This window comes from Clupea harengus, chromosome 1 (assembly GCF_900700415.2).
Source record: "Clupea harengus chromosome 1, Ch_v2.0.2, whole genome shotgun sequence".
In the NCBI taxonomy this organism is placed as follows: Eukaryota; Metazoa; Chordata; class Actinopteri; order Clupeiformes; family Clupeidae; genus Clupea; species Clupea harengus.
Window position 1 is genome coordinate 20,508,671 of NC_045152.1, and position 25,154 is coordinate 20,533,824.

General features: G+C 42.3%; 3 protein-coding genes across 5 annotated transcripts in view; all 3 read left to right on the plus strand.

Moving 5' to 3' along the window:
- The first annotated feature begins 32 nt into the window (after window positions 1–32).
- LOC105898534 (far upstream element-binding protein 2) lies at window positions 33–14,569 on the plus strand. Of its 3 annotated transcripts, none has more exons than XM_031570782.2 (18): window positions 33–449; window positions 1,895–2,006; window positions 2,898–2,957; window positions 3,158–3,194; window positions 5,472–5,524; window positions 5,801–5,872; window positions 6,796–6,853; window positions 7,128–7,299; window positions 7,579–7,677; window positions 8,012–8,113; window positions 8,202–8,304; window positions 8,589–8,710; window positions 8,985–9,281; window positions 9,668–9,756; window positions 12,671–12,759; window positions 13,489–13,704; window positions 13,954–14,123; window positions 14,353–14,569. In XM_031570782.2, exons 1-18 carry the CDS (start codon window positions 324–326, stop codon window positions 14,359–14,361), a joined length of 1,986 nt encoding a protein of 661 aa, XP_031426642.1. In that variant the 5' UTR covers window positions 33–323; the 3' UTR covers window positions 14,362–14,569. The 3 variants fall into 3 exon arrangements, with proteins under 3 accessions (XP_031426642.1, XP_031426647.1, XP_031426650.1); XM_031570787.2 differs by having other exon boundaries at window positions 12,674–12,759; XM_031570790.2 differs by lacking the exons at window positions 33–449; window positions 1,895–2,006 and adding an exon at window positions 2,011–2,092.
- A 526-nt stretch (window positions 14,570–15,095) lies between these two features.
- LOC122132957 lies at window positions 15,096–17,252 on the plus strand. The gene is made up of 4 exons (XM_042708013.1): window positions 15,096–15,351; window positions 15,999–16,343; window positions 16,742–16,902; window positions 16,993–17,252. The coding sequence occupies exons 1-4, from the start codon at window positions 15,285–15,287 to the stop codon at window positions 17,077–17,079; spliced, it is 660 nt and encodes a 219-aa protein (XP_042563947.1). The 5' UTR covers window positions 15,096–15,284; the 3' UTR covers window positions 17,080–17,252.
- A 5,606-nt stretch (window positions 17,253–22,858) lies between these two features.
- Window positions 22,859–25,154, plus strand: part of sept9a (septin 9a) — a 77,131-nt gene continuing 74,835 nt past the window's right edge. Inside the window, exon 1 of the mRNA XM_031570815.2 lies at window positions 22,859–23,188. Coding sequence (XP_031426675.1) covers window positions 23,167–23,188 — 22 coding nt within the window. The 5' untranslated portion in view covers window positions 22,859–23,166. The remainder of the gene's footprint in view (window positions 23,189–25,154) is intronic.

Consider the following 25,154-nt stretch of genomic DNA (forward strand, 5'->3'; position numbering starts at 1 on the left):
TGCTTCTGAATAATATGGACAAACTATTTTGCCTTAAATATTAACGTTCAACGTCAACACCTCTATACACTACATCATAATTAATCCCACTTTGTAAGTGACGGACTTAATCACATTTCTGCCATTTGTAAACCTACGCTGGTTGACATAACGGTAAGTGAAATGGGACAGACCGTGGGCTACCTGACTAATGTCCAGACGCTCTTGCTCTCCTCGCCCCTCCCCGATCCTTGACAGTTGGGCTCCCGCTTCTGCGCAACTCATCGCAGCGTTCTGCTTGCTTGACTGGAGTACACTACGGCGATACTATCAGTCTAAACGGAATGTCGGAGTACGGTGCTGTTCCGCCACCGGGAATTGGAGCTCCTGTTGGCGGACAGGCTTCGATTGGAAATGGTGGAGGAATCAAGAAAGATGCATTTGCAGATGCAGTGCAGCGGGCCCGGCAGGTGAGAGGGGGGTGTGTTTGGTAAGCGCATTGTGTAGCGGCGGTCGACAGAGGAGGAGAGGTCCAACAGCATGATTGTTAGCCTGCTACAGCAAAGTGCCAACTTAACCTTGTCCTGTAAGGTTGTCTAGCGTTTGTAGACTTGGGAACATCGACCTATTTGCAAATGAGCTAGCTAACTGTTATGCGAGGTTTCACCGATGTATTCTTGGAGAACTGGCAAGCAAGCTGGCATATCGGCAAACCTGAGAAGGCATAACGTTAGGTGTCCAGTCGTTTATTGATATTAATTAGTAACCTGAGGAAGTAATTGTATATATACCTAGCTAGAAATTGTCAACTAAAATGAACTCGCCCTTACGGTCGGCGTTAATATTTATTTGTTTATTAAGTTAGTACGCTAGGTTGTATGTGCTTGTCAAAAAACAGCAAGCTAACATTAGCTACAGACAGTCGCCAAAATGTGTACACACTCAAAGCAACGTCACCTGCCTGCTTACCGCCGTATTATTTATCTGTAATGGTATTGTCGAATAATAGCTAGTTAATAGCGTGATTGAGTGTTGTACCAACTTTTACTTGGACTACTCACAGCCGAGCGAGAAAAAAATAATAATGACAGAACTCCCTTCAGGTCCTGCATTCGTTATATGTTATACACGAAACACTGAAGTTCGCGTTTGAAATTGAGCTAAATGTCCCTAGCAGGTGAACAAACTTACAACATGTCGATATCGGAATCACTTGATCCCGACGAGCACTAATGTTACACAGGTCTGACGCACTGTGTCAGATGTCGAACCGATGAACAGTAGCGCTATTTTCATGACACCTCATCTCACTCCGCAGCACTGACTTGCTTTTACCCCTGTTGTTTTCAAAGAGCGTCTGTATCTTGAAGCCCTCTGAGAAGATGTTGCTTCTGCTGCTCCACCGCTGCTACGCACGAGGCGATCGTTATAGTCATATTCAAATTGTATAGCCTCAAAACAGATTTGTTTCGCGAAGTTGTGGTCTACTCTGTTCATTTTTCCGATTTGTGTTCCACTCATTCATATGACCACTATTTGGTTTAAACCCAGTTTCCATTTATGTTTGTACTTATACACTCCCTTATTGTCAGTGCATCTAAGTGCTGGCATTGGAATATGGCCTAAAATGTGATCTTCCAAGAAACAACCTTGTGATATGGTGCACTAAGCTTGTAATTTCTTAGAATCTTTGACCTATGTAACCTATATGTTACACGTGTTGACTTGTCACAACAGTCTGAGACTATAAATAGCAGGAAGTCAAGTTTTAACTACTCCGGTCGTTACCAGCATGAGGGTGCAGTGGGACTGTTGACAGAGATGAATGTGTTAACCAGAATGTATTCATGGGAACACTCCTTTCACCATATCTTCTTCTGAGGTGTCCTCAGCCCCTGTTTTCATGACCCAACAGATAGCTGCAAAGATTGGGGGCGACGCGGGAGGGCCACCCATGATCAGCCCCAGCTCGGGAGACGCAGGCTTCCCTTTCCCCGTGACGCAAAAGCGACAACTGGAGGATGCCGGTAACCGACACTCCTCAGCGCACTCCTCTAGACACCCACCGCAAAAACCTGGCGGTGGACTTAGTTATTTGGGCCTACCAGTGTAGGTATGGTACCAGTTTATTGGGATTCACTGTATGAACTGAAGAGTTGGTTGTTTGTAAACTGGTAATTATTATCATGATGGTCATTTATAGAATTGCGTAGATGTTTGCTAATTTCTCCTTTCTGGTGTTTTCAAATGTGTTCATTTTCACTTGGCATATGTAGCAGGCACAATGAAATCCCTGTCTCACAGGAACACATTTCGCTCCACCCAGGAAAACAGAGTAAAGAAGACAATGGACTGTCTTTGCATTGAAACACCTGCCTTTGGGTTCTTTCATTTTGTAGTCATATGTATGAAGTGCCTTAGGGTTGCAGGTAAAGGGCAGTATGTAAGCCCAATTTCTATTTGCTGAGATCTTTCTTGACAAATGGACATACAGCAAACATTGGGCGTACAGAACCCCTTTGAGGCAATTGGTCCCCTCTCCATACGTAATCATGTAAAACTTGAACGCAATTTTCACAAATAATAACCCATCCTATATATGTGGGCTGGTTTCGGTATGCACTTTTTTATGTGTTACTGTAAATTAATGTCATTCAGGTATGATAACTGCAGACAGGTGTCCTTGCATAGATAATTGAATACATGGAATATCATTATAATGACTGGTGCAGATTGTCACCCTTTTAAATTAAACGTATGAAGCTGGACACATGGATGCAACAGCCCTGTTGTAGGCGTTGTTGAGCTTACTGTTGACTGGGATGTTTGTTAACACATACTGTTCATTTGAACAGGAGTATGAGTTTGAAACTGAATTCAATTAATACTGTAATGCTCTTGGGTTGATTGTGCCACAGACCAGCCAGAGAGCAAGAAAATGGCATCCCAGAGTGACAGAGATCCAGCAACAGCTCTCGGTAAATGTCTTCTTTTAATGTTATATGTCCACATTTAATTTACAATGCCCCATCCATTTGACCATATCTCTTTATTGGAGCTGCTTTTGCCTTTCAGTTGCCCCCCTTTGTCTCTTCCTTTAATTTTGCTCCTCAGCTATTGCTGTGATCCACTGCCAGCATTTCCTGGTCTGATCTCTCTTTCTTTGTGTCCCCCACAGCCATTGGAGCCCAATTGGCAGCTCTTGCCCAGCAAAGGTAATGGATTTCATGGTTTAAATCTCTGCCAGCTCAGGCGCTTTTCCACTGCCTGAACTCAGGGCACTTACCAGGTGGCGTGAACGTTTATCGACCCTTTTTCGGTTTCCATTGCAGTGCAGGAACTACGGACCTACAAGTGACATAATATTTTGCCCTTCAATCGCAATGTCATTTCCGAGCATGACAAAATGATGATATATTTTTCTAGGCAGCCCCAACATTTAACGTTAAACCAGATATTTTCTGTATAACGTTAGGATTACCTCCAGTTTGAGTCGACAGTTGAATTTTGCTACAAAGTTACTAACACTCAATTTGTCTTCACGGCCCCAGTGTCAAGCTATCCGACTTCAGTTTACTCCATTTTAACTTATTCGCATGAATGTATGTCCTTATGTCACGCCATTGGCATGCATACACCATTGCACTTTTATAATACACTACCACACCTGACACTCTATGAACGCATTTAGGTAAATCTTTGTTACAGCCCAGGACATTTGGGCAAGTAAGTTCAAATGGAGTGAATTGAAGTCAGTTGACACCGTAAACCTAAGAATAACTTAAAAAAAAAAAAAAGACAATTGTTTTGGAATGGAATGATAATGGCTAGACACCGGTTTCATGACTGCTGTAATTACTTGATAAATTAACATAGCAGCACCACTATGATTAATTAAAGCCTATATATCAGCTGACGTTTCCACTGTGTTCCTACAATGGAAAAGCGCTGAATGTCAAGTCAACTTTATTTGTATAGCATGTTTAAAAATAACAGGAGTTGTACCATTTCTTTCCAGTCAAGGTAAATAGATTGATAATACATTTTAAACAAGAATTGTTGGAATGGAAATGATACAAGATAAAATAGCATAAAAATAAATACTAAAAACTTAGATGAAAAAGCAAAGTAAAAGTGATGTAGGAAAAGCACAAAATGTAAAAGTAGTAAAAGAGTAAAAAATACATAGATAAAAAAAGAGATAAATACAATATAAAATAATACAAACAAAATACAACCATAAAAATGGAAATCAAATGAAAGCACTAATAGAGTAATCCACAGTTAAAGACCAACAAGTAGAATTAGTAGGAGACTTGACCAAAACCATAGAGCAACCTCAGACTGAACTAAGAGCATAAATTAAAATAGAACCTCAGACTGGATTAAAAAGAGCATGACACCCGATTCAAATCCAGGGAATGCCAGTCTGTAAAAGTATGTTTTTAGTCTAGTTTTAAAAGCAGTCAGTAGATCTGGTATAAGGCTATTCTATAATTTAGGACCAAAAAATAGTAAAAGCCCAATCACCCTTAGATTAGACCAAGGTAAACCAGTGCAAGTGCAAACCATAGTGCATTACAATAGTCTAGTCTGGAAGAAATAAAAGCATGGGCCACCATCACACAATCTTTAGGGGACAGGAATTTCATCACTTCATCTATTATGCTCAGTTGGTAAAATGAGGCACTTACCACAGAATTTATTTTTCTGTCAAATTTTTATTCTGAGTCAAAAAACACCCCAAGGTTATTTATGGCAGGCTTTATGTATGGTGCAAGTGGATCTAGCACAGTGCTAATGTCTGCACTGGCAGTAGGGGGACCAAAGATAATAACCCCTGTCTTGTTCTCATTAAGCTTCAGGAAGCTATAACCCATCCAGAACTTAATATCATCTAGGCAGTCAAAAAGAGAGTCTAAATTATCAAGACCAGACCTATGGGGGAAATAAATCTGGGCATCATCAGCATAGCAATGATAAGTAAGTGCTTCCTCTGTCCAAGGGGCAATAAACAGAACGGAAAGGGACCTAATATCGAACCCTGGGAAACTCCACACGAGAGGGGGGCAACATTGAAGAAGTTGCCATCAGTATTTACCACAAAGGTTCTATCGATTAAATAGGAGGCCTCAATGCTCCACTGTATTAAAGGTAGCAGTCAGGTCTAACAGGACCAACTGAACAGCCCTTTGAGTCAGTGGGGTGAGCAGCAGATCGTTTGTAACTTTCAGAAGTGCAGACTTAGATCCCATTAGATCTCTCAATAAAATGGGAATATGCTTGTGATGCTCACTGAATTTGACAAAAAGTGTAATGGACTAGAATCACGCACCACACCTTTAAGCACAACATGTTTTATTTCTCTTTTAGGAAAACTCTTGTATTTTGTGTTAATGACTTTGCCATATTGCATATTGAACATATCAACCATATGTTCCTCAGACTATCTAACTGTCCTCACACAAAACTTTTTTTGTTTTTCATGTCAGGCCAGCCACCGCCACAGAAGAGTACAGTGTACCTGACAGCATGGTGGGACTCAGTGAGTGTTCTGTTTACGGCATGCACATCTGCAAAATATATTCAGTATTATTGAGTATGGTAAACCGGCATTTGGCCTTGGCACTCTTATTTAGACTCCAGTCAGAATGATGTGCCTTTCTTTTATGAGAACTCCTCATGCCTTTCCCTTGCTCCTATAGCAGGGTGGAAGTAATGTTTTTGTTTGGGGTATTACTGAGATACAATCCTTGCAATCCTCCCTTGCTTTCCCATTTTCACTTTCTCCTTCCTTCATCTTCTTTGTGGTTGGTCCTAGTCATTGGACGCGGCGGAGAGCAGATCAATAAGATCCAGCAGGACTCTGGGTGCAAGGTCCAGATAGCCGCAGGTAAAATAGCATGCTTGAGATGGAGCAGGATGGGGCAGAGGATGTGCTGAGCAGAGGGGCGTTCCAGACAGCAGCTTTGCTCACTTACATAACACAGAGTCAGCGCTAAACCTGGGCTAGGTTAGTATCCATGGACACATACCCTACTTTGTCAGTGCTGGACAATGGTCAGAGATCTAATTTAAAGAAATCACTGAAGTTAAAAAAATACACAAATGCTTATTTTTGGCATTTATTGTGGGTTTTTTTTAATAGTATTTTTTATTTTCTTGAATAAAGACATACTGATATTCCTTAATCATTGGACAATAATGCTAATATTAATATTGATATGACATGAGTAGGTTCTCAGTAGGTATCCATGTGAAGGTGGTGCTCAGGCAAATTTAGTCTCAAAATTAAATGTCAACAAATTGATTTGTCCTTCATTTTGAACTGTAAATAATTATAATTGTAATTTTCTTTTCCAATTCTATACAGCTTCTTTTCTGACTAGGATGATATAGCCTAATTCAGTTCCCTTAAGGACATTTTATTTCTATTTATTCAGTCATGCAATCTGATTTTAAAGGAAATCTTTAGGGTTGTTTTAATCTGGGTCCTATTTTTAGATCTATTTAGGTCCAAAACTTTAATAGGGACACCACATGATCGAAATCGGTCCACTATTGGGTTAAACCGCTAAATCCAAAAGAATCCAATTAGGCAAGCATTTGCATCAAAGTAAACCGCTTGTTTTCGCCACTGATCATAAATGTTATTATAAGTGTCTGACAACATGGAAAGGATCCCTACAGAGATACACCTGCATTTTTGCCAAGGAGGTTAATTAAGTCATTGATTAATTAAGATTATTATTAAGATTAGGACCACTCATGCAAAGTCTAATCTTACCATTATACTGTATGGGTTTGTCCTTTCAGACAGCGGAGGTCAGCCCGAGCGGAGTGTGTCCCTCACAGGGTCCCCAGACTCTATACAGTAAGTGTATTTATGTGAGTGTGTGTGTGTGTGTGTGTGCGTGCGTGCTTGCGTGCGTGTGCGCGCGCAGGGGTCTGTTGGCATATGTTCTACTGTTTTGTGTTTTACTTTTATATTTTCACAAGGTGGATGTTTGTATACACACATATGGGGAAACATAACAAGTCGTTTTTCATCTGCATGTGCTTCTGTGTGGGGCAGTACTGTGACAAATAGCCAGAGTAGGTCACATACACTGATGCTAACTAACTCATGCTGACTATTTATTTCCCAGGAAAGCCAAGATGCTGCTGGATGAGATAGTGTCACGGGGGAGGGGCACTCCCCCCTCCTCCTTCCATGATTCCACCAATGGCCAGAACGGCTCAGTGCAGGAGATGATGATCCCTGCCGGCAAAGCTGGACTCATCATCGGCAAGAGAGGAGAGACCATTAAACAGCTGCAGGTACAAGGGGAGAGAGAGAGAGAGATAAAGTGAGGGTGTGTGTTGAGTGTGTTATTAGTGTGTCGTGTACCCTCAGTCAGCAGTGTGATCCAGTGGAGCCAGTATGATTATTCTCTTTGGGTGATCACAGACATTTTGTAAAAGCTGTGTATATGTATATGCGCTTTATTGGCCATGTATTTGTATCTGTGTGTGTTTGGGTGTGTGGGTGTGCGTGTGTGTACTTGTGTATTTTTCTGTCTGTGTGTGGGTGTGCGTCTGTGTGTATGTGTACTTTAGGAGCAAGCAGGAGTGAAAATGATCCTCATTCAGGACAGCTCTCAGGGACCCAACGTTGACAAGCCTCTGCGCATTATTGGGGAGCCGTACAAAGTCCAGGTGTGGATCTGACTTCCAGCACTTTATCTGGCTAACGAAGGTGAAAATGGCAAAGCACTTACTCACACGTAGGCCAAGATAAGTGCTAGGCGTGAACATAGTAACACTGAATAATTTATAATCCAGAGGTGGTGAGTCGCATTAATTTTAGTCTCCACTCCCACCATGTTCCTATAGTGAATTGAAACTATTGAATCTTCTGGAAAGATCTATTGGCTCAAGAATTTGCCATTACAATGATACTGAGGGTAAAGGTGTGCCGGTTGGTGGAGATTTGGTGTCCTCTCTTTCCATCGCTCTCTCATTTCACCCCTGTGGTCTCTCCTCTCTGCAGCAAGCCAAGGAGCTGGTCATGGAGATCCTTAGAGAAAGGGACCAGCCTGGCTTCGGAGAGCGAAACGACTACGGCTCTCGCATGGGAGGCGGAGGCATAGATGTGAGTCCAAGCGAACACTACAGAATAAATTGGTGGTGAAGTGTGTGGTGAGGTTCTTGTTTTGGTGAATCTCTTGTTTGGCCTCTAGATTCCAGTCCCTCGCCACTCCGTCGGTGTCGTGATCGGCCGCAACGGCGAGATGATCAAGAAGATCCAGAACGATGCCGGTGTCAGAATACAGTTCAAACCAGGTAAAGATCATCTACTTTGGCCACACATTTGCCAACAAGGCCTGAAGTGGTCCTGAGGGTTAACTGTGTTGAAGTGGTCCTGAAGGTTAACTGTGTTAACGTGGTCCTGAAGGTGAACTGTGTTGAAGTGGTCCTGAGGGTTAACTGTGTTGAAGTGGTCCTGAAGGTTAACTGTGTTGAAGTGGTCCTGAAGGTTAACTGTGTTGAAGTGGTCCTGAAGGTAACTGTGTTGAAGTGGTCCTGAGGGTTAACTGTGTTTGTCGCCCCTCGGTGGTTCCGCACAGATGATGGTGCGGGCTTGGACAAGGTTGCCCACATCATGGGCCCGCCAGAATGCTGTGACCATGCTGCCAGCATCATCAACGACCTGGTGCAGAGCGTCCGCGTGCGAGACGAAGGTCACGGGGTATGAGAGTGTTCACTAGGAACAAGAACCCTCCTCAGCTGCCTGTAGTTGACTTCTTCTCAGTTAACACAATACACATTTGTCAGGGAGAAGGGATACTGTGCAGGTTTCAGCTGCTGGCTAATTTCCATCCACAGATGGGTGTACTATCTGTAAACGCAGCACAACACTGCAGGGTGGATAATGAGATTTACCTTTTCATAGACGACAAAATGAAATGCTTTGAAAATGCAGTGAGTGAGTGTGTGAACAATGACTGCCTTCCACCCCACAGGGCCCCCCTGGACCTCCAGGCATGCCCCCCAGTGGGAGTGGCAGAGATCGGGGTCCGGGTGGCTGGGGCGGGCCTACAGGCGGGGAGATGGCCTTCTCCGTCCCTGCGCACAAGTGTGGCCTGGTGATCGGGCGCGGCGGTGAGAACGTGAAGGCCATCAACCAGCAGACTGGTGCCTTCGTGGAGATCTCCAACCAGCCTCCGCCCAACGGAGACCCCAACTTCAAGCTGTTCATCATCCGGGGCTCACCCCAGCAGATCGACCACGCCAAGCAGCTCATCGAGGACAAGATCGAGGTGAGGGGATGAGACATGTGGGACTACACTAGTGATCAGCTCTTCACACACAGTGAAATATTTCTGTGATGCTCTAATTCTTGGGAGAGATCTGTGTGACGTTCAGATGTTTTTTTTACACATTTGTTGACATTGTCCAGGACAGAAGAAATGCAACGCAGATGCAATAAAATGCACTGGCATAAGCCATCAAATAATATTTATACAGAGCACAGGAATATTGGGATGTGTTGTATTTTCAGCTTTCTGATATTACTCTTGTAAGTCTAGAAGCATTGACGTTAAAGCCCATGTTGCACCTTTAACAACCTCACTTCAGTCCTGTTTTCACAGGCGGCCCCTGTGACTAGTAACTCGTCTAATCTTGTGCCCCCTCTCTTCCTCAGGGTCCTCTGTGTCCTGTTGGCCCCGGGCCCTCTGGTCCTATGGGCCCCTACAACCCCAATCCCTACAACCCTGGCGCTCCTGGCCCCCCGTGAGTACTGCTGCTGGTCCGGAGCTGTGCTTGTCTGTGCTGGGTTACTCAGGGCATATTAGGGTTATAGTATCACATAAATATACCTGTGTTGGATGAAGTGGCAGTCCTAACAGTGAGTTTAAGGACAGGACTCATCTGAAATGAGTATTTGAGTTAATGGAACACAGGGTAACATCCCCGGGAAGTCCAGACCAGACTTAGACCAGTCAAGTGATTAGGCATCTGGAGTCAGGGGTGGTGTTTAGAACTGCAGACTGATGTTCTGAAAGACAGGTAGGCATATATCTGCACAGCTACGCTGATTTTACTTTCCCATATGTGGGCAGTCCAGTGTATGTCAGGGCTGTCCTCTACTGTCCACTATGACCATATCTGTCTACAATGTCTAGTAAGGAATAGCGCAATGTCCCACAAGGAAGGATGTCCAAAAGGATATTTAAAGAGTTGCAGGACCTGTATGTTATGGCTGTGATAGTATTGTATGCACTGATATCTGGAATAAAAAGGAAGGAAGTTTGTAATACATTCATGGCAAACAAACAAATACCGGTATATTAAAGATAACTGTTAGTAGAACATTGTCCCATAAAGCCAGATTCAAAAGCCCTCCCGCATTGCACCATTTGAATTAAGCCAATTACAAGTAGTAGATAAAAGATCTTGATGTTACGTAACAGCCTATACTGTAAACATAAAGTGGAAGGGTTTCTAGGTACTTTTGGTCTGGCTGTATTTAATTGTCTTGATTTGACTATTATCTTGGTATTTTGATGTTATTCAGATTTGGCCACAAGAGGGCACTGTAAGAGCACACGTGGCAGCTGTAGCAAGTCAGGGCACTTTCACAATTGTGTGTGTTTGTGTGTGAAAGAGAGAGAGAAGTCCCTTTTAAACAAAGATTCCGCTATATCACCAATAATAAAACACTTTGTTATGACGACTGTGTTTGTTTACACTGAACCAAACAAAGCTGGCATGATGCTGCTCCTAATGTGTGTGTTTCGACAGCATGCCAATGTTATGGTGTGGCGTTTAACATAGTTTCTAGCCTGACCTATAGTGGCACGTTCAAGACCACTTGGAACTTGGATATTTCTGAAAATTGCACTAGAACACCACCACAAATAAGAGATGCATAACAGCGACTTCACGCAGAGGCTCTGGCTTAGGGGCCCCCTGGGCCTGGGCATGGTAGGCCCGTTCGGTAATCCATCCCTGGATTGATACCCAGCAGATAGAAGGGAAACCCATCATTATCAAAAAATTGTGAGGTACGCACAGACAGGGGCGGTTTTGGGCACAGGCGAACCGGGCAGTCGCCCGGGGGGCACTTTTTCATGACATGTGGGGGGCGGCACGAGCAAAAATCATCATCTGGGCCGCGAAGCGGTTTTCTAGTATCTATCATATCACTTTGTGGGGAATTGGCAAATTGGCGCCCCCTGCAGCTGCAGGCGCCCCTGCTCGCTAAGAAGGTGCGGTGCACAGATCTTGTGTGAGAAGGGGGAAGGGGAGGGGGCGCGGGGGACAGTTCACCTCTGGGTCTCCCAAATGGAACTTGTTAGGTTGGAATTTTCCTCTGCTAAAGTAATCAACTAAGCATACATGATTATAGGCATACTCATGATTCACTTTATTGTCATTGACAGTACCGGCTTACTTTCACCGCTGATGGTATGCTAGGCTTAGGCAAGTTATCTCTGGTTAAAACTAGCTAACGTTAGCTATTCACTAGCTGCGCTAGCTAGCTAGACAGTTATCATAACGGTGTTAATTATCGGACTGCGTGTTCACGGCAAACGTTCACGTTGTCATGTTAATCCATTATTAAACTGAATATATCGATTGTTAATCCATTATTAAATTTAGGATTTTGATTGTTTAACAGAATGGCCGATGTTTGACACTGTCCGATAACTGACATAGCTACGCTAGGACACTGCCCTGTCAGGGACAGGGTAATGCTAGTTAATAAACAAAAAAAACGTAGGTCTACATCTCAGTGCCTCTCCAGATGAGTTAAATGCAGGGTTGTGCAGTGGGGTGCTTCGGAGGGAGTTTCGCCCGGGGCGTAATTCCATGTAGAACCGCCACTGCGCACAGAGCCACCAAAAAAAAAAACCCGCGCAAATAATGGGCTATATTGCATCAAATTGTTTTAGTACTTCTTCGCTGTCGATTCCAAATCTGTGTGAATATTCATGAGAGCAAGAACGATCAGTCTTTTGTCAGTCACCGTACTTCGTAGATATGTCTTAAGACGCCTCATTGAACTGAATGACCCCTCAGCAGACGCTGAGGAAACGGGCATGGTCAACAAGACCTTCAGGACGCAATGAATGTTTGGGTAGAAATTTGCCGAACTTTACAGGGCTTGACAAAGCTAACTGCGTTTTGGCTGTAACTCATTTAGCTGTTTCCACAGCTCCAGCTCTGTATCTGCATCGTCAACGCTGGGCATTAGTTGTCCGTACTCCGATTTTATTTCCTGCCTTATTTTTTTTTTTTCTCGCGTAGCAGAAGGTACGCACAGTGCGTACAGCCGTACGGCTGCAGGCGCCACTGATTATCACCACCACCAACATATGTGTCGGAAATAAACTAGCCTACCTATTATGCTCAGAAACAATGACAGGGGAACTTAGTGTCGGCAGGTTTGCAAGTCATTCACATTTATAGCGATGTTCAGACTCAGACTGTACCTTTTATACAGAACGGCAAGGCGAAATGACGGCTCAACATTCCAACCTCGAATAAGCTGTTTAAAAAGCCCCAGTGAGAGGGAGAGTGTGCGCAAACTTCACGTTGCAGCTTGAATTTGAAATGTTATACATAACAAATAGAGAGATGACAACTAGAGACTAATCACCATTAGTTCATGTTCATGAGTGTGTGTGTGGTTTCTTTGCAGCAGTGGTCCACCAACTCCATACCACTTCCCTTCCCAAGGTTGGAACAGTGGCTACCAGCAGTGGCAGGTTCCCACACCCCATGATCCCAGTGAGTCTTTCCACCAACCTCATCCACGCTGGTCTTTAACTAACCTCATCCACGCTGGTCTTTTAACTTGCCTCATCCACGCTGGCCTTTTAACTAACCTCACTAATACTGGTCTTTTAACTTACCTCATTAATACTGGTCTTTAACTTACCTCATCCATGCTGGCCTTTAACTTACCTTATCCACGCTGGTCTTTTAACTAGCCTAGTTAATATTGGCCTTTTAACTAACCTCATTAATATTGGCCTTTTAACTAACCTCATTAATACTGTTGTTTTAACCTACCCTTAGTAATACTAGTCTTTTAACTAACCTCATTTATACTGGTGTTTTGACTAACCTCATTATCTCTGGTCTTTCCACCAACCTCAGTCACATGGCTTTGTCCATTTCCTTTGTCCTAGTTTCATCTCCACTAGTTTGCCACTAACCTCATTCAGTCTGGTCTCTATATTCACTTCATTGGGACATCTTCTCACTCTCACCCCACCCATGCTAGTCTTTCCACACTCTTTTCATTCATACTGGTGTTTTGGCTCATTTCACCCACACTAGTGTTTCCACTGGCGTGACCCGTCGTAGTCTTTTCACTCACCTGTAGTTTTATGCTACTCCCTCTGATCTCATTTTAAAGTATCTCGGGTACCGTTCTTTTCTTCTACACGTTCTCTCTGCTCTGCTCCTTCTGTCTGCTCTCCACATCTCCCAATCCTCTCTGTGTCTGCCCAGATAAAGGGGCAGCAGGTGACCCCAGTGCGGCCTGGGCGGCCTACTACTCGCAGTACTACCAGCAGCCACCAGGGGGCGTGCCTGCCCAGCCCCCTGCCAACCCCTCGACTGGTCCAGCCCCGGCTCCATCAGAGCAGCCCCAGCCGCAGGTGAACCAGGTGCCCAGCGGCCATGCTGACTACACGAAAGCCTGGGAGGACTACTACAAGAAGATGGGTGAGGGAGTCACATGAGAGTAGAGTTCATGGAAATGGGATTCCCTTAATGTGGGGATTAGGATTTTCTAAGGATCTGTCCTCTTTTCTACTAATTTTTATGTGTTGTATATGTGTGTCTCTTTTTGCCTCTTACATTCACACACACTCACACTCGCACACACACACTAATATTATTATGTACAATTACATACTCTCCCTCTCACTGAAACACACACACACACTCTCTCTCTCTCTCTGTCTCTCACAGCACAAGCTGGAGGTCCAGCTCAGCAGACATCAGCCCCAGGTGCAGGTGGTGGGAGTCAGACGGACTACAGCGCTGCCTGGGCTGAGTACTACAGGCAGCAGGCTGCCTACTGCGGCCAACCCACAGGACAGACGCCCAGCCAGCCAGCCGGCCCACAGCAGGACCAGCAGGTACCCGAGTACATACACATGCCCGTATTGCACACACGCACACACACACACACACACACACATATCCAGACACACATAAACACATTCACACACCAACATAGTTTCACCCACAGCCTCTTTCTTTACTTCCCTTATGCCTTATCCTGAACATTCTTTACATCGTTGTTTCTATATAACCTGTGGCTATGTAGAATATTTTATCTTTTCTTTTTGTTTGTATGCTGTTCAGGCTCAGTGAAGCAGCCAGCCGGAGTGAGAAGGCAGGAGTGAGGCGACTTCTCCTGTACCTTGCCCTGCCGTGGACGTCTGATGGCTGTCTCAGTTATTTCCTGTTGTGTTTTTGATTTGTTTTGCTTTGGTGTTCTCAGGGGAAGGTGTTCCGTGTGGGGACCTTCCTGCAAACCAACTTACCTTTTTCTTTTTTAATAAAAACTGTTTAAAAGGAATGAGAGAGCCTCTGCTTTTGGTCAGATTAATTAGTCTGTTTCTTGTTTAAGTGCAAGGCTGCTGGTTTTGTTTTTCCTTTGACATGGTTCAGTGACATTTACTTACTGTTTGTATGTGCAGGAAATACCTCTTTTAGGTTTATTTTTTTTACATTTAGTCAAATGTGATGTCAACACTGTGGGTGTGCTTAAAGAGCAACCTGATTCTCAGGATCAAGGTGTAGGCCTATAAGCAGATCAAACTGAGGACAGCTAGGTCACAAGAGCTGTCAGGGCGCCTTTGTCTTGTTGAATTGAACTATTGCTATGAACATTGACTTCCATTATACCTTCTTTGGACACTAGTAGTAGTATGTGTTGCAGTGCGTCAATGTTGCAATTTCCTATTTGTGATTGTGCTCCAGTATTGGTAGTGTAAATCACCTGCTGTCAGAAAAACTAAATAAAGGCATGAATCCTATGAACTTGGGATTCAAAAGATCATAATTAGGAAAAAGTGACAATCCTTAGGTAGGTTATGCACTGCTAACTTTCTTTTAAAAATCTTTAAGATTAATTTCTTGCTTGCAGTCTCCTCCTCCCCCCTCCCCTTCTCACCTAGGCTACACATCATGTGCCGTTCTAGTACAGAGTCTAGAGTCAAAGTGAAAGTGTTGTGTTGCCTGCGCCAGTCTTTCACTCACAGCTGGAGCTCAGTCTGTGGGATGCTACTAAGATGGCCTCAGCCTTAGTGGTCTTAGTCTCCGTTATCGGCCTCTCTGCCTGCTCCTCAGCCCCAAAAGGTAAGTTTCTGTAACGTACTGCATGGCTACATTACACATTTCCATTTGGTCGGAAAGGGGGGAAATCCAAACAGTCATGAGTGATAAACAGTTACAGGTCAAATAGCAGCTGGTTGGGAACGGAGTTTCTTTCAAATCTCACTTCTATGTACTCTTGTCAGGTATTGAAAGTGATTGTATGTTTGTTTTTATTTGAGCTGGTTTATGATTGTGAGTTTCTGTACATTGGTGGTTACTTCTGAGCTTGATTCCTTTTGCTGGGATGTTTACAGTAAACGTTTATTTTTCTCTCAATTGGTCCTCAAGAAACTCTTTACCAGAAATGATTAAAACTTATTTAAAATGATTTTGTTGGTGTGAAACAATTTAAGGAAATTCAGTGAACCAAGGTGTATTTGTGACCTGGTGTGACCTTGTACCCCTGGGTGTTTCAGTTTAGTTTGTGAATCTGAGTAGACTGAAAAAGGAGAGGGACAATAAAATGTACAGGAATTCATGGTGTTTATCTTTTGTTTGATTATACGTACATGTTTATGGATGTTAGTGTTCACTTCCAGGATTTAACAGGGTTTGCTGTGCTTGTAGAGTTGAAACCGACAAACGTCAAATGTATACATGTCAAAATGCATGTCTGGTTGTGTGTCTAGATGAGATGACATACAATCTGGAGCACAAGATCCCAGGCGAGTCCTTGATCTTCACCTGCACCACCCAAGAGGAACACGAACAGATCGACTTGTACAAGACCAACAAGCAGATTCGCACCAAAATAATGCATGTTTTTTGGGAGAGGGAAAAAGGGCTGCCAACCATAAAGGACATGTATAAAAACAGAACACATTTTGAGGGATACTCGAATAAGTTGTCCATAACCATCACTCAACTGACAGAGGAGGACTCTGGAGTCTACTGGTGTGAATACGAAGCTCTTGACAATGCTCAAAACATCATCAGTACCAAGTCCAGCGAGGCTGTCGCACTTGTGATAAAAAGTGAGTGTAGAATATAGTACCTGGAGTAATTTATTACACACATATTACACACATACTACACTAACCAAAATAAGACGTGCGTCACTCTCCAAGCCAGTGTGTCCCCCACAGAGCTGACTTAATCACTTTAACTCGCTGTTTGTCACCACAAATGAAGTGAAACAACAGTGAAACTAAAGTGGAGACACCAGTCACTTGACACCCTGCCACAGGATTGAACTTTTTGTCTCTCTTCATACAGTTTGCTCACAATTGTTTTTACAGTTGCACAAAGCTGTTTGTTGATCATTATAAAACCACATTCTCTAAAAGAAATAACTTTTATACCTGTGTGTGTGTGTGTGTGTGTGTGTGTGTGTGTGTGTGTGTGTGTGTGTGTGTGTGTGTCCGTCTCTCAGGGCCGGTGCACTGTCCAGAGAGGCTCCCAGACAACACAACTCCAAAGTCCGCCTCCACCTCCGACTCCAGCTTCATCTCCACCACCATCTACTCAATCATCACTGCTGTTGTGGTCTTCATGATGTTTGTAATCATGCTAGTGTTTTATGTGAGATATAAGGTAATGTAGAAAATAATAATCATTTGAATATAAATATATTATCTGTTTTGCCTTACATCTATAAGTAAGATATTTACTCGTGACTTTCAGAAGAAGACCTGCACTGCACAAGCGGCCCAGAGCAGAGGGAATGACTCGGTGTATGAGGTCATGAGCACCACGCTGAGGAGAACATGATGGAGTGGCTTGTATCAGGGACAGGCCAGACAAAACTCACGTTTACTCTTAAGGCAGAGCCCCGACTGGTACAGCTTGCAGTGTGCATATGTGCCAATATAATACGGGTAGATGAAATCAAGCATTCTGATTGGTTGAAAGGAGGTCACGGTATGTACTGTGTTGAGCCATAATGTACTGTACAGCTGTTTACATTTACCTGAGCGTTCCATATCAGTGCGCACTCAAAATATACTACCTTAGTTAGAAAATAAATGGCGGACCAAATCTCCGTATATCATCGTATTTGTACCTTAAGTTTTAAGTTTTACTTTTTTTTGCATAGATTTTTAGAAAGTTACCGAGAAATAGACACTGTACAATATAAAAACCCCATTATTGTAACTGAAACACACTTCTAAGAGGACTTGCGAGGTGTATGAGCCACCTATCAAAGGTTAGCATGCTACTAGCCGTTAGCGATTAGCAATTCCTCTGTGTTTTTGCAAAGCCCCAACTTTCTTTTCCCGACATTTACATTTATTTATCTTGTACATAATCCATCCCCATAAACCGGAGATTTCAAAAGTAGAGATGCCTTTCAATATGCAGTTGCAGGATGGGTGAATGACACCAAGATATGGCATTTGGAGACAAAAACAATATGTATGAGATCACAGGACATGTATCCTGGATCTTATCAAAGCTAACCGTTCCTGGTGTGTATATTTTTGCAATGCAATGTATTCTAGTTGCAGTATATTTTTTCTACATTGAATAACCACAGCGTTATGGCAGAAAATGGTGGCACCAACTCCAGCCTCACTTCCCTTCTTTCACTTCCCTAAAGGGGCTACATGAGACGTCTGTGTATCGTTAAAGTGTGAAGATTTCACTTCAAAATCAGTAAATTCAAAGCATTTAAATATTCAGGACATTTGAGAAAGACAAAATACAGCGGCATCTTTCCGAGAAACTCTCTTGACACTTGTTTTATGGTGATGTACACGCCATTGTAACATTTCAGCAGGGGCGGCTTGTCCATAAGGACGATTTGGGCGACGTACTGCCAAACGGGAATAGGAGATACTTTTTCTCTGTCCGATTCTACCACTAGACCCTCTGATCTGCATTGATAAACATTTCCCAAAAAATGTAAATGCACCGGAATTAGCTAGGTTAGCTAGTTTTCGTCTGTTGTCCCTTAGCAGGACATGACAGAGAGAGACAGTACTAGTCAGTTTGTATGCTAAACAGTGCAGTTAAGATAACAAATTGTAAAAACCAGACAGACATACAAGGTGTTAGACATAAAAGGAAGTTACGGTGTGAGTAATGCAGTGGCCTAATTATAGTTGCAGTTTTTTTTTTTTTTTTACCCATTTCTGCCCAAGCTGGCACACTCTCTTACATCAGTAGGGAGGGTATTCCAGTAATTAGAGGCGTGTACTGAGAAGACTGTCCGTCCAAACGCACTGTGTCTATACTGTATAACACAGTCTCCCCTGGTGACGTCCCCAGTTGCCCAGCCATTGCCATCCTTCAGCTTTATAAACTCATTCAATGGTGCTTATGAAGGCTCCTGGATGCAACTTTCTTCCATAGCTTTCCACCTGTAACTATAGCTACTCTATGTAACTAGAGGGGACATATTTCTGTTGTGTGCTGCCATCTAGTGGACACAAAGGTATTGCTGTATGAGTTAATCAGTTAACACCAAATTGATGCAATTGTCTTGCTTAATGTGCCTACTGAATGGGTCGCCTTAATCATTATCAAAAAAATTGTACAGTAGTATGGTGAAAAGAACAAAACGCCTTTGATGGGATTCTTGATCAGGAACTTGATGTAAAAAGTGTAAAAAATAAAACATTTGAAAGAAGACCCGCTGTATTCTTATCTCTCGTGACTCAATGGTTTGACCTTAATTATGATGCTTAATATAAAGAGCTCCAGGAAAGATTTCTCTGCAGTCTGAAAAGGTGAAATAGATATTGAGTGATATAGAATACACGTCCATTGTTAATTATTTTATCAGAATGTTTTAGATTCTACCAAATCTAGACACAAATCAATCAACTCGTATTATAATCCTTGACACACATCAATCAACTCGTATTATAATCCTTGCAAAGCGAAGCACTATATTGTTCTCCCTAGGCATTTTCTTTTTACGGTGCTTGCAAAGTGAAGGACTGTACTGTTATTTTTGGGCTCGTTATTTTTATTTTTTGAACCAATTTTCTGCAAATATTTCAGCTTGAACCACTTCATGTAGAAACTTCTTAGGTGTTGTAAATGACACTGTGTTAATTTCATTTTTCTACACTTTGTACTTTTTAAGATATTTAAGATAAAGGAGTTGAATTCCCCATTGAAATGAATGATGGAATCTGTATTACATTCTTATATTAATACCTTTTTAATCGTATGTACTTATTACACTGCTTGAGTGCTTTGTAATCCTATGTACTTGGCTGTGTTTGTAGCCCCTGGGCTATCAATCAATCAGTCAATCTACAATATATTTAGATTGAAGATGCGATTGAGGAAGCATTTGAAAGAAAGAAGCATGCAAAGTAGCAAAAGTAAAGCAAAATTCTGCAAAACTGGTAGCAAAAGTGAGGCAACAAGGTTGGGAAGCACACACGAGACCAGTGGAGATAGGTGTTCGAGGCTTTGTAGCTAAATCAACCACAACCACACTTTTGGATTTTGGTTTTTGAGGACGGTCACTAAAAGGAGCTTTAAAGGAGTTGTCGGAGGCTGCTGAAAAGGCGAGCCAGTGGTTCTGGCTAAGGCACTCACAGACTTTTTGGGGTCATGAATTAAATCTGAGTATGTGCCATTGTGCCATGCACTGTCACTTTTTCTCTCTGTGTTTGGGCTTTGCAGAGTCAATGTGAGAGATGGCAGTAGTGCTTTGGCACCACATCATTTGCCAATCAAGATTTTCCTTCCTCAGAACCATCAGAAAAAAGGACTTTTTTTCATTTTGTGTTTGGGTGTGTATATTTTTGCAATGCAATGTATTCTAGTTGCAGTATACGTATTTTTCTACGTTGAATAACCACAGCCTTACTTCCCTCCTTTCACTTTCCTTAAGGGGCAACATGATATGTCTGCGTATCATTAAAGTGTGTAAAAATTCAGTGTGCTTTTAACTTCCGATTTAACTTCAAATTCAGTAAATTAGCAGCATTTAAATATTCAGGACACTTGAGAATGACAAAACCATCTTTCCGAGAAGCTCTCTTGACACTTGTTTTATGGTGATGTACACACCATTGTAACATTTCAGCTAGTATTTTGGACAAATGTATGCGGCACCATCATTAGATTACTGGTCATCTACCTAATCTACCCTGTGAGTGTGTATATGTGTGTGTGAGTCTGTCTCAGATGATGACCAACAGCAGCTGTGTTGCGGCTGTCTCCAGCCAGTGGTTCAATGCTGTGCAACATCTGTGGGTGGGCACCTGCTATATTGGTTAGGTTGCTGGCTAATAGTACTTGCAAGTGACAGTGAGAGGATTGGAGAAGGAATTCACATCTATAACATCTATTCCTGTGTATGACTAAAATGAAAATGATATTATATTATTATTTATTATATTATGTCAGTAATCCCATTTTAGTCAAGCCATTTTAGTTCAGTATAGGCTAAGTAAAGGAACATCTCTATCTCTCTCTTTTTTGCACGCATGCATTACATAAATATGTTTTTTTAATTAAATATTAATTTTATACATACATCTTTAAATGTCACTAACACACATTTTCAACACAATGTGTTCTACACTAAGCAAATGTAGCATACAAATAATCAGGACTCAATCAAGATATTGATTTTTAATTTGTTTTAAATGTTTCATTTCATTCAGGAAATGCAAATCTACTTTGCCAATAAATCTATGTCCCAAGATCTGTCCAGTATCAGCTAATCAATTAAAATGTTTCATAGGCCTAAAGTATGTACATGTATGCTCTCTCTAAAACAATGCCAAAGCGATTCCCACCGCATCACGACGGTACCAAGCTTGAACACTTCTTGCCTGGCTTTGACTATGACAACGAGTAAATGTTCAAATGTCACTAACACTTGATCGGATGATGAACGCGGGTTCCTGTTTACGTGCAACCTGAGGTCATTGTGGTTGTTGTGTCATTCCGTGTTTAGTTTCAAACACCATAGATTGATGCAAAAGCTGGAGAAAAGGGTATGATGTGTATATGTGGTGTGTGTGTGCGCGTGTGCGTGTGTGTGGTATGGGGGGCTTCTTAGAAAAACATGCAACGTCTCATGACACCTACACACTTGCGGTTGTCGGTGATGAGGCCGGAATCTGGAAAGCAGATGTGTCAATTCAGCACTCGTTTGAATGTCCAATTTCACGAGATGGGCTCTCCAAAAATACCGCTGTAGTGTTAGAAAAAGTCTTCGTGTAATTGCGCTACACTAAAGATGCACTAGAGAAGATGTGGTGCAAAATTAGACATGCCTGAGTCGTGCATGTGTGCTATGTGTGCTACACGCAGCATAAAGAGCAGTTCAATCATTTTGCTGTATGATTTTATCTTTAGAAAATTTACGTTTAATAAGATTTCTGAAACAGTTGACCAACTCAAATTGGAAACAGTTCACACATTCACCCTTAAGCCCTTTCTCTGTCTAGACTAGCCTAGTTGTTTTAAGAAAAATGTAATAGTAGCTTGCTGGCTGATATTGAAAACCATTGAGTTGCTTTGTCTATACCCTCTAAAACTATTCAATTAGGAGAAGTATGAACGTCTTTGAGTGTCGACCTTATTACTTGTGACATTAATGTTGTTCATTAATTGACCACCAGATGTCCTATGAACACTCTATGTAGCCTACTGCACAGTAACTAAAAATGCTAAATATATGCATTATTATGTACGCTAATTGATGCTATGTATGCTAATTGATAGTTTGTTGGGTTTGTGATAGTATTGTGGGCACATCATGTATATAAGTCACAAAGTAATTCTATGTCACATGGGGCAACTATTGCTGTGAAATGAAATTGAATGAAATATAAAGATAATATATTTAATATTGAAATATAAAGATAATAACAATAATTTTCTTATGTTACAGTACAGGAAAATTCTATCGTACCATGTAGGCCTCAAGTTTCGCAAAAATAGTCTGATTTTCATTATAGTGAATGTTAATTGTAGAACAAATTGATTTCAAGTGGAACATCGTTTACATATCCACACTAAAGTTTCCCATCACATTTTGATGTTGCCTTTTAAGGCAGGTAGGCTACTGTGTGTTCTGTGACTGTGAAGTCTTCCTCTAATGCATTACAACGAATGTTTCTTCACAGGAAGACTTTGATATAGGCTACTTCCTTCCTGTAATGCCCTAGACTCACAACTCGAGTTACTCATTGCGATCAGTGAGGCCTGTGTTTCGGGGGTACGACAATTTGGCTGGGTTGATTTAGTTTTAAATCTTAACATTGTTCCATGATGTGTGTGGGGCAAGCGCAAATGCATTCACCCATTCACCTCCCTCGCCTCAACCAGACTTCCCTGTAATTCAAACTTCCCTGTAATTCATTGTAAGTCCAAGCAAAACATTTTCATGCATTGCTCGAAGATGACGTCCTTCATCTTAAACCCACACTTAACATGAAGTGCACCGCAATAATCACCGAGTGTACAGTTTATAAATATACAGTACTACAGTACAAGTCCCGCCTCGCGCTGGACGTGCGTTAACGTGCAGGTGTGCAGCTCCAAGGTGTGGAGAGGCAGCCTTCAGGTGTGTCAGGTAGACGAGGAGAAGTTGCTTTTGACAGTCTCTTGAGTTGGTAAGGAAAGAATGGTGAATAGAAATCTATTCCTTTAAAAACGAAAAACAACAACGCCAACACAATTACCTTGGAACAGGAATTTTAGGAGTGGACGACAACAAATTCAAGCCACGACAGTAAATACTTTAAAAATACCTGAACGACCTTCAACTGGATGCTGTAATATCCCGTAATAATTGCGAAAAATAATAGCGTTGGAGCGCCAAGAAATCACTGTAGTGAAACTGACTTCAGTCCAGCCTTCCCGTTCCCAGCAAAAATGAAGAAAGCGGGATACTCAGGTAGGAGTTCCTCTTTTCTTGATGCGACGCTGGAAATTAACTTGTATTGAAAAGCGTTTAAATTAACCTTACTGTAGTGTGTACCCTCTCTCAGTTATTCCATATAACGAAGCCTGACAGACTGACTGAACTAGCATAGCCCAAGCTTCATGGGGGGCATCGACCTGCATGTCAGAGAAGTCTGACCTGCCCTTTGGTCAATGACACTCGCTATGTATGTTAGGAATGTGAAAGCAATTAAATGAACAAATAAAACGTCATAAAAATCAACAGGCTAGTGCACTGTACTTCATTGTGTTGTAGGTTACACACTGTATGTTTTCTCTGAACAAATTACACAAATGATATCCTTTTTAGGGAGGAAGTACTAAATGAAATTGTTTCAGAAATACTCAATGCATGGCTTTGTATGTGACCGAATGTTATCTAAGAAATAAAGCTTTGGGAGGCAGACTGCTGTGAAGACATAGTCTCTCTCTCACTCTGGCATGGGGGTTTGATGTGAGGGCAGAGTCTCCCTCTCACTCTGGCATGGGGGTTTGATGTGAGGGCAGAGTCTCCCTCTCACTCTGGCATGGGGGGTTTGATGTGAGGGCAATATTTTTTTTTTATCTGAACTGACTCAACATGCTGCCATACAAGGTAGAAGAAGCGGTTCAGCATTTCTGGTTGTGACCTGTGAACTTCCTACCCTCAAAAGGTTCCCAAGTATAGGCTCAGGTCAGTACACTTTAGGTTCATGAGGAAGGCTGCCTTACCCCCCCACCCCTGCAGTCCCAGTCATTGTCACAGACCACACAGCCACCCCCTCTCCAGGCTCATGTTGGATCATGCCAGCTCTGTGCTCGGCTCTGTGGGCCTGCCCAGCAAATCCTCTACCTGCTGATCTCATAGCAGGGGTATTTATGCAGTATGAGCTTGACTGGTGCAATGGTAAAAGTTTTTTTTTAAGCTTTGGTTCTTTCTTTTCACTGGCATTGACAGACGAGCTGATGTTTAAATTACTGCAGGGGGATTTTTTGTTCAAGCCTCAACAGTTTTACTTAGTGTTAGTCATTGATTTGTTTGTAATCTCATTCATGCACTTACTCATTCAGTCATTTGTTTGTTTGGTCAATTATTCGTTATTCATTCACTCATTAACGAATTCATTTATTGTTGCATTCATGCATTCATTTTCTTATTGTCTGCATTGGGCACGGCTGTGATACTATTGGGCATTACTTTGAATGTTAGCAAGGTTTCTATTAGAGGTTTTAAAGGGATGTGGGTGTTTGAAGACCAAATACTAGTGGAAGGATACTATAGTAAATAGAGGTTTGTTGACAGAAACCTTCCCCAGACAATTACTGTCATGTTTGTATTTGAATGAAAATAAGGGTTGAAGGGCATACCTAGTTCATGTGGGGGGTGTGTGTGTGTGAGCATGGGTGTGCATGGGTGTGCATTTGTTTGTGTGTGTATGGATGTGTATGTGTGTGTATGTGTGTGTTAGTGTGTGTATGGATGTGTATGTGTGTGTTAGTGTGTGTGTATGGATGTGTATGTGTGTGTTAGTGTGTGTGTATGGATGTGTATGTGTGTGTTAGTGTGTGTGCATTTGGCTGCTCTGGCTTTCGCTCACCACTCCTTGTAAAGCACTGAGTAAATCAGTAACTTGCTCAGGAATGATACTCAAACAGCAGAACAATGGGACCCTTCCCTTCAAGTGGGCTCCGAAGAATTATCAATATCACAGCCTATTCCAGGAAGACTGCAGCCTTCCAAAATTACCACCATGTGACAGTGCTTCTCCTTACTTTTCTCTCTAAAAACCTGAGACTTTAAAAATTCATTTCTGAACCTGCTCTTTTGCGCTGTGATGTTTTGTTTTACTGTGTCATGTATTCTCTGTGTATGCGTTGATGAAGACATACCTGATATGACGTGGGTTGGCGATTTATGAGCATCATAAGACCATCATATC

What these genes read in the sequence shown, in the direction of transcription:
- LOC105898534 (XM_031570782.2), top strand. Translation starts at nt 324, where the DNA reads ATGTCGGAGTACGGTGCTGTTCCGCCACCGGGAATTGGAGCTCCTGTT. An exon ending in GCGACAACTGGAGGATGCCG is followed by an intron (nt 2,007 to 2,897) that starts GTAACCGACACT and finishes ATTGTGCCACAG; the next exon opens with ACCAGCCAGAGAGCAAGAAA. An exon ending in CAAGGTCCAGATAGCCGCAG is followed by an intron (nt 5,873 to 6,795) that starts GTAAAATAGCAT and finishes TTGTCCTTTCAG; the next exon opens with ACAGCGGAGGTCAGCCCGAG.
- LOC122132957 (XM_042708013.1), top strand. Translation starts at nt 15,285, where the DNA reads ATGGCCTCAGCCTTAGTGGTCTTAGTCTCCGTTATCGGCCTCTCTGCC. An exon ending in CTGCTCCTCAGCCCCAAAAG is followed by an intron (nt 15,352 to 15,998) that starts GTAAGTTTCTGT and finishes TTGTGTGTCTAG; the next exon opens with ATGAGATGACATACAATCTG. An exon ending in TGTTTTATGTGAGATATAAG is followed by an intron (nt 16,903 to 16,992) that starts GTAATGTAGAAA and finishes CGTGACTTTCAG; the next exon opens with AAGAAGACCTGCACTGCACA.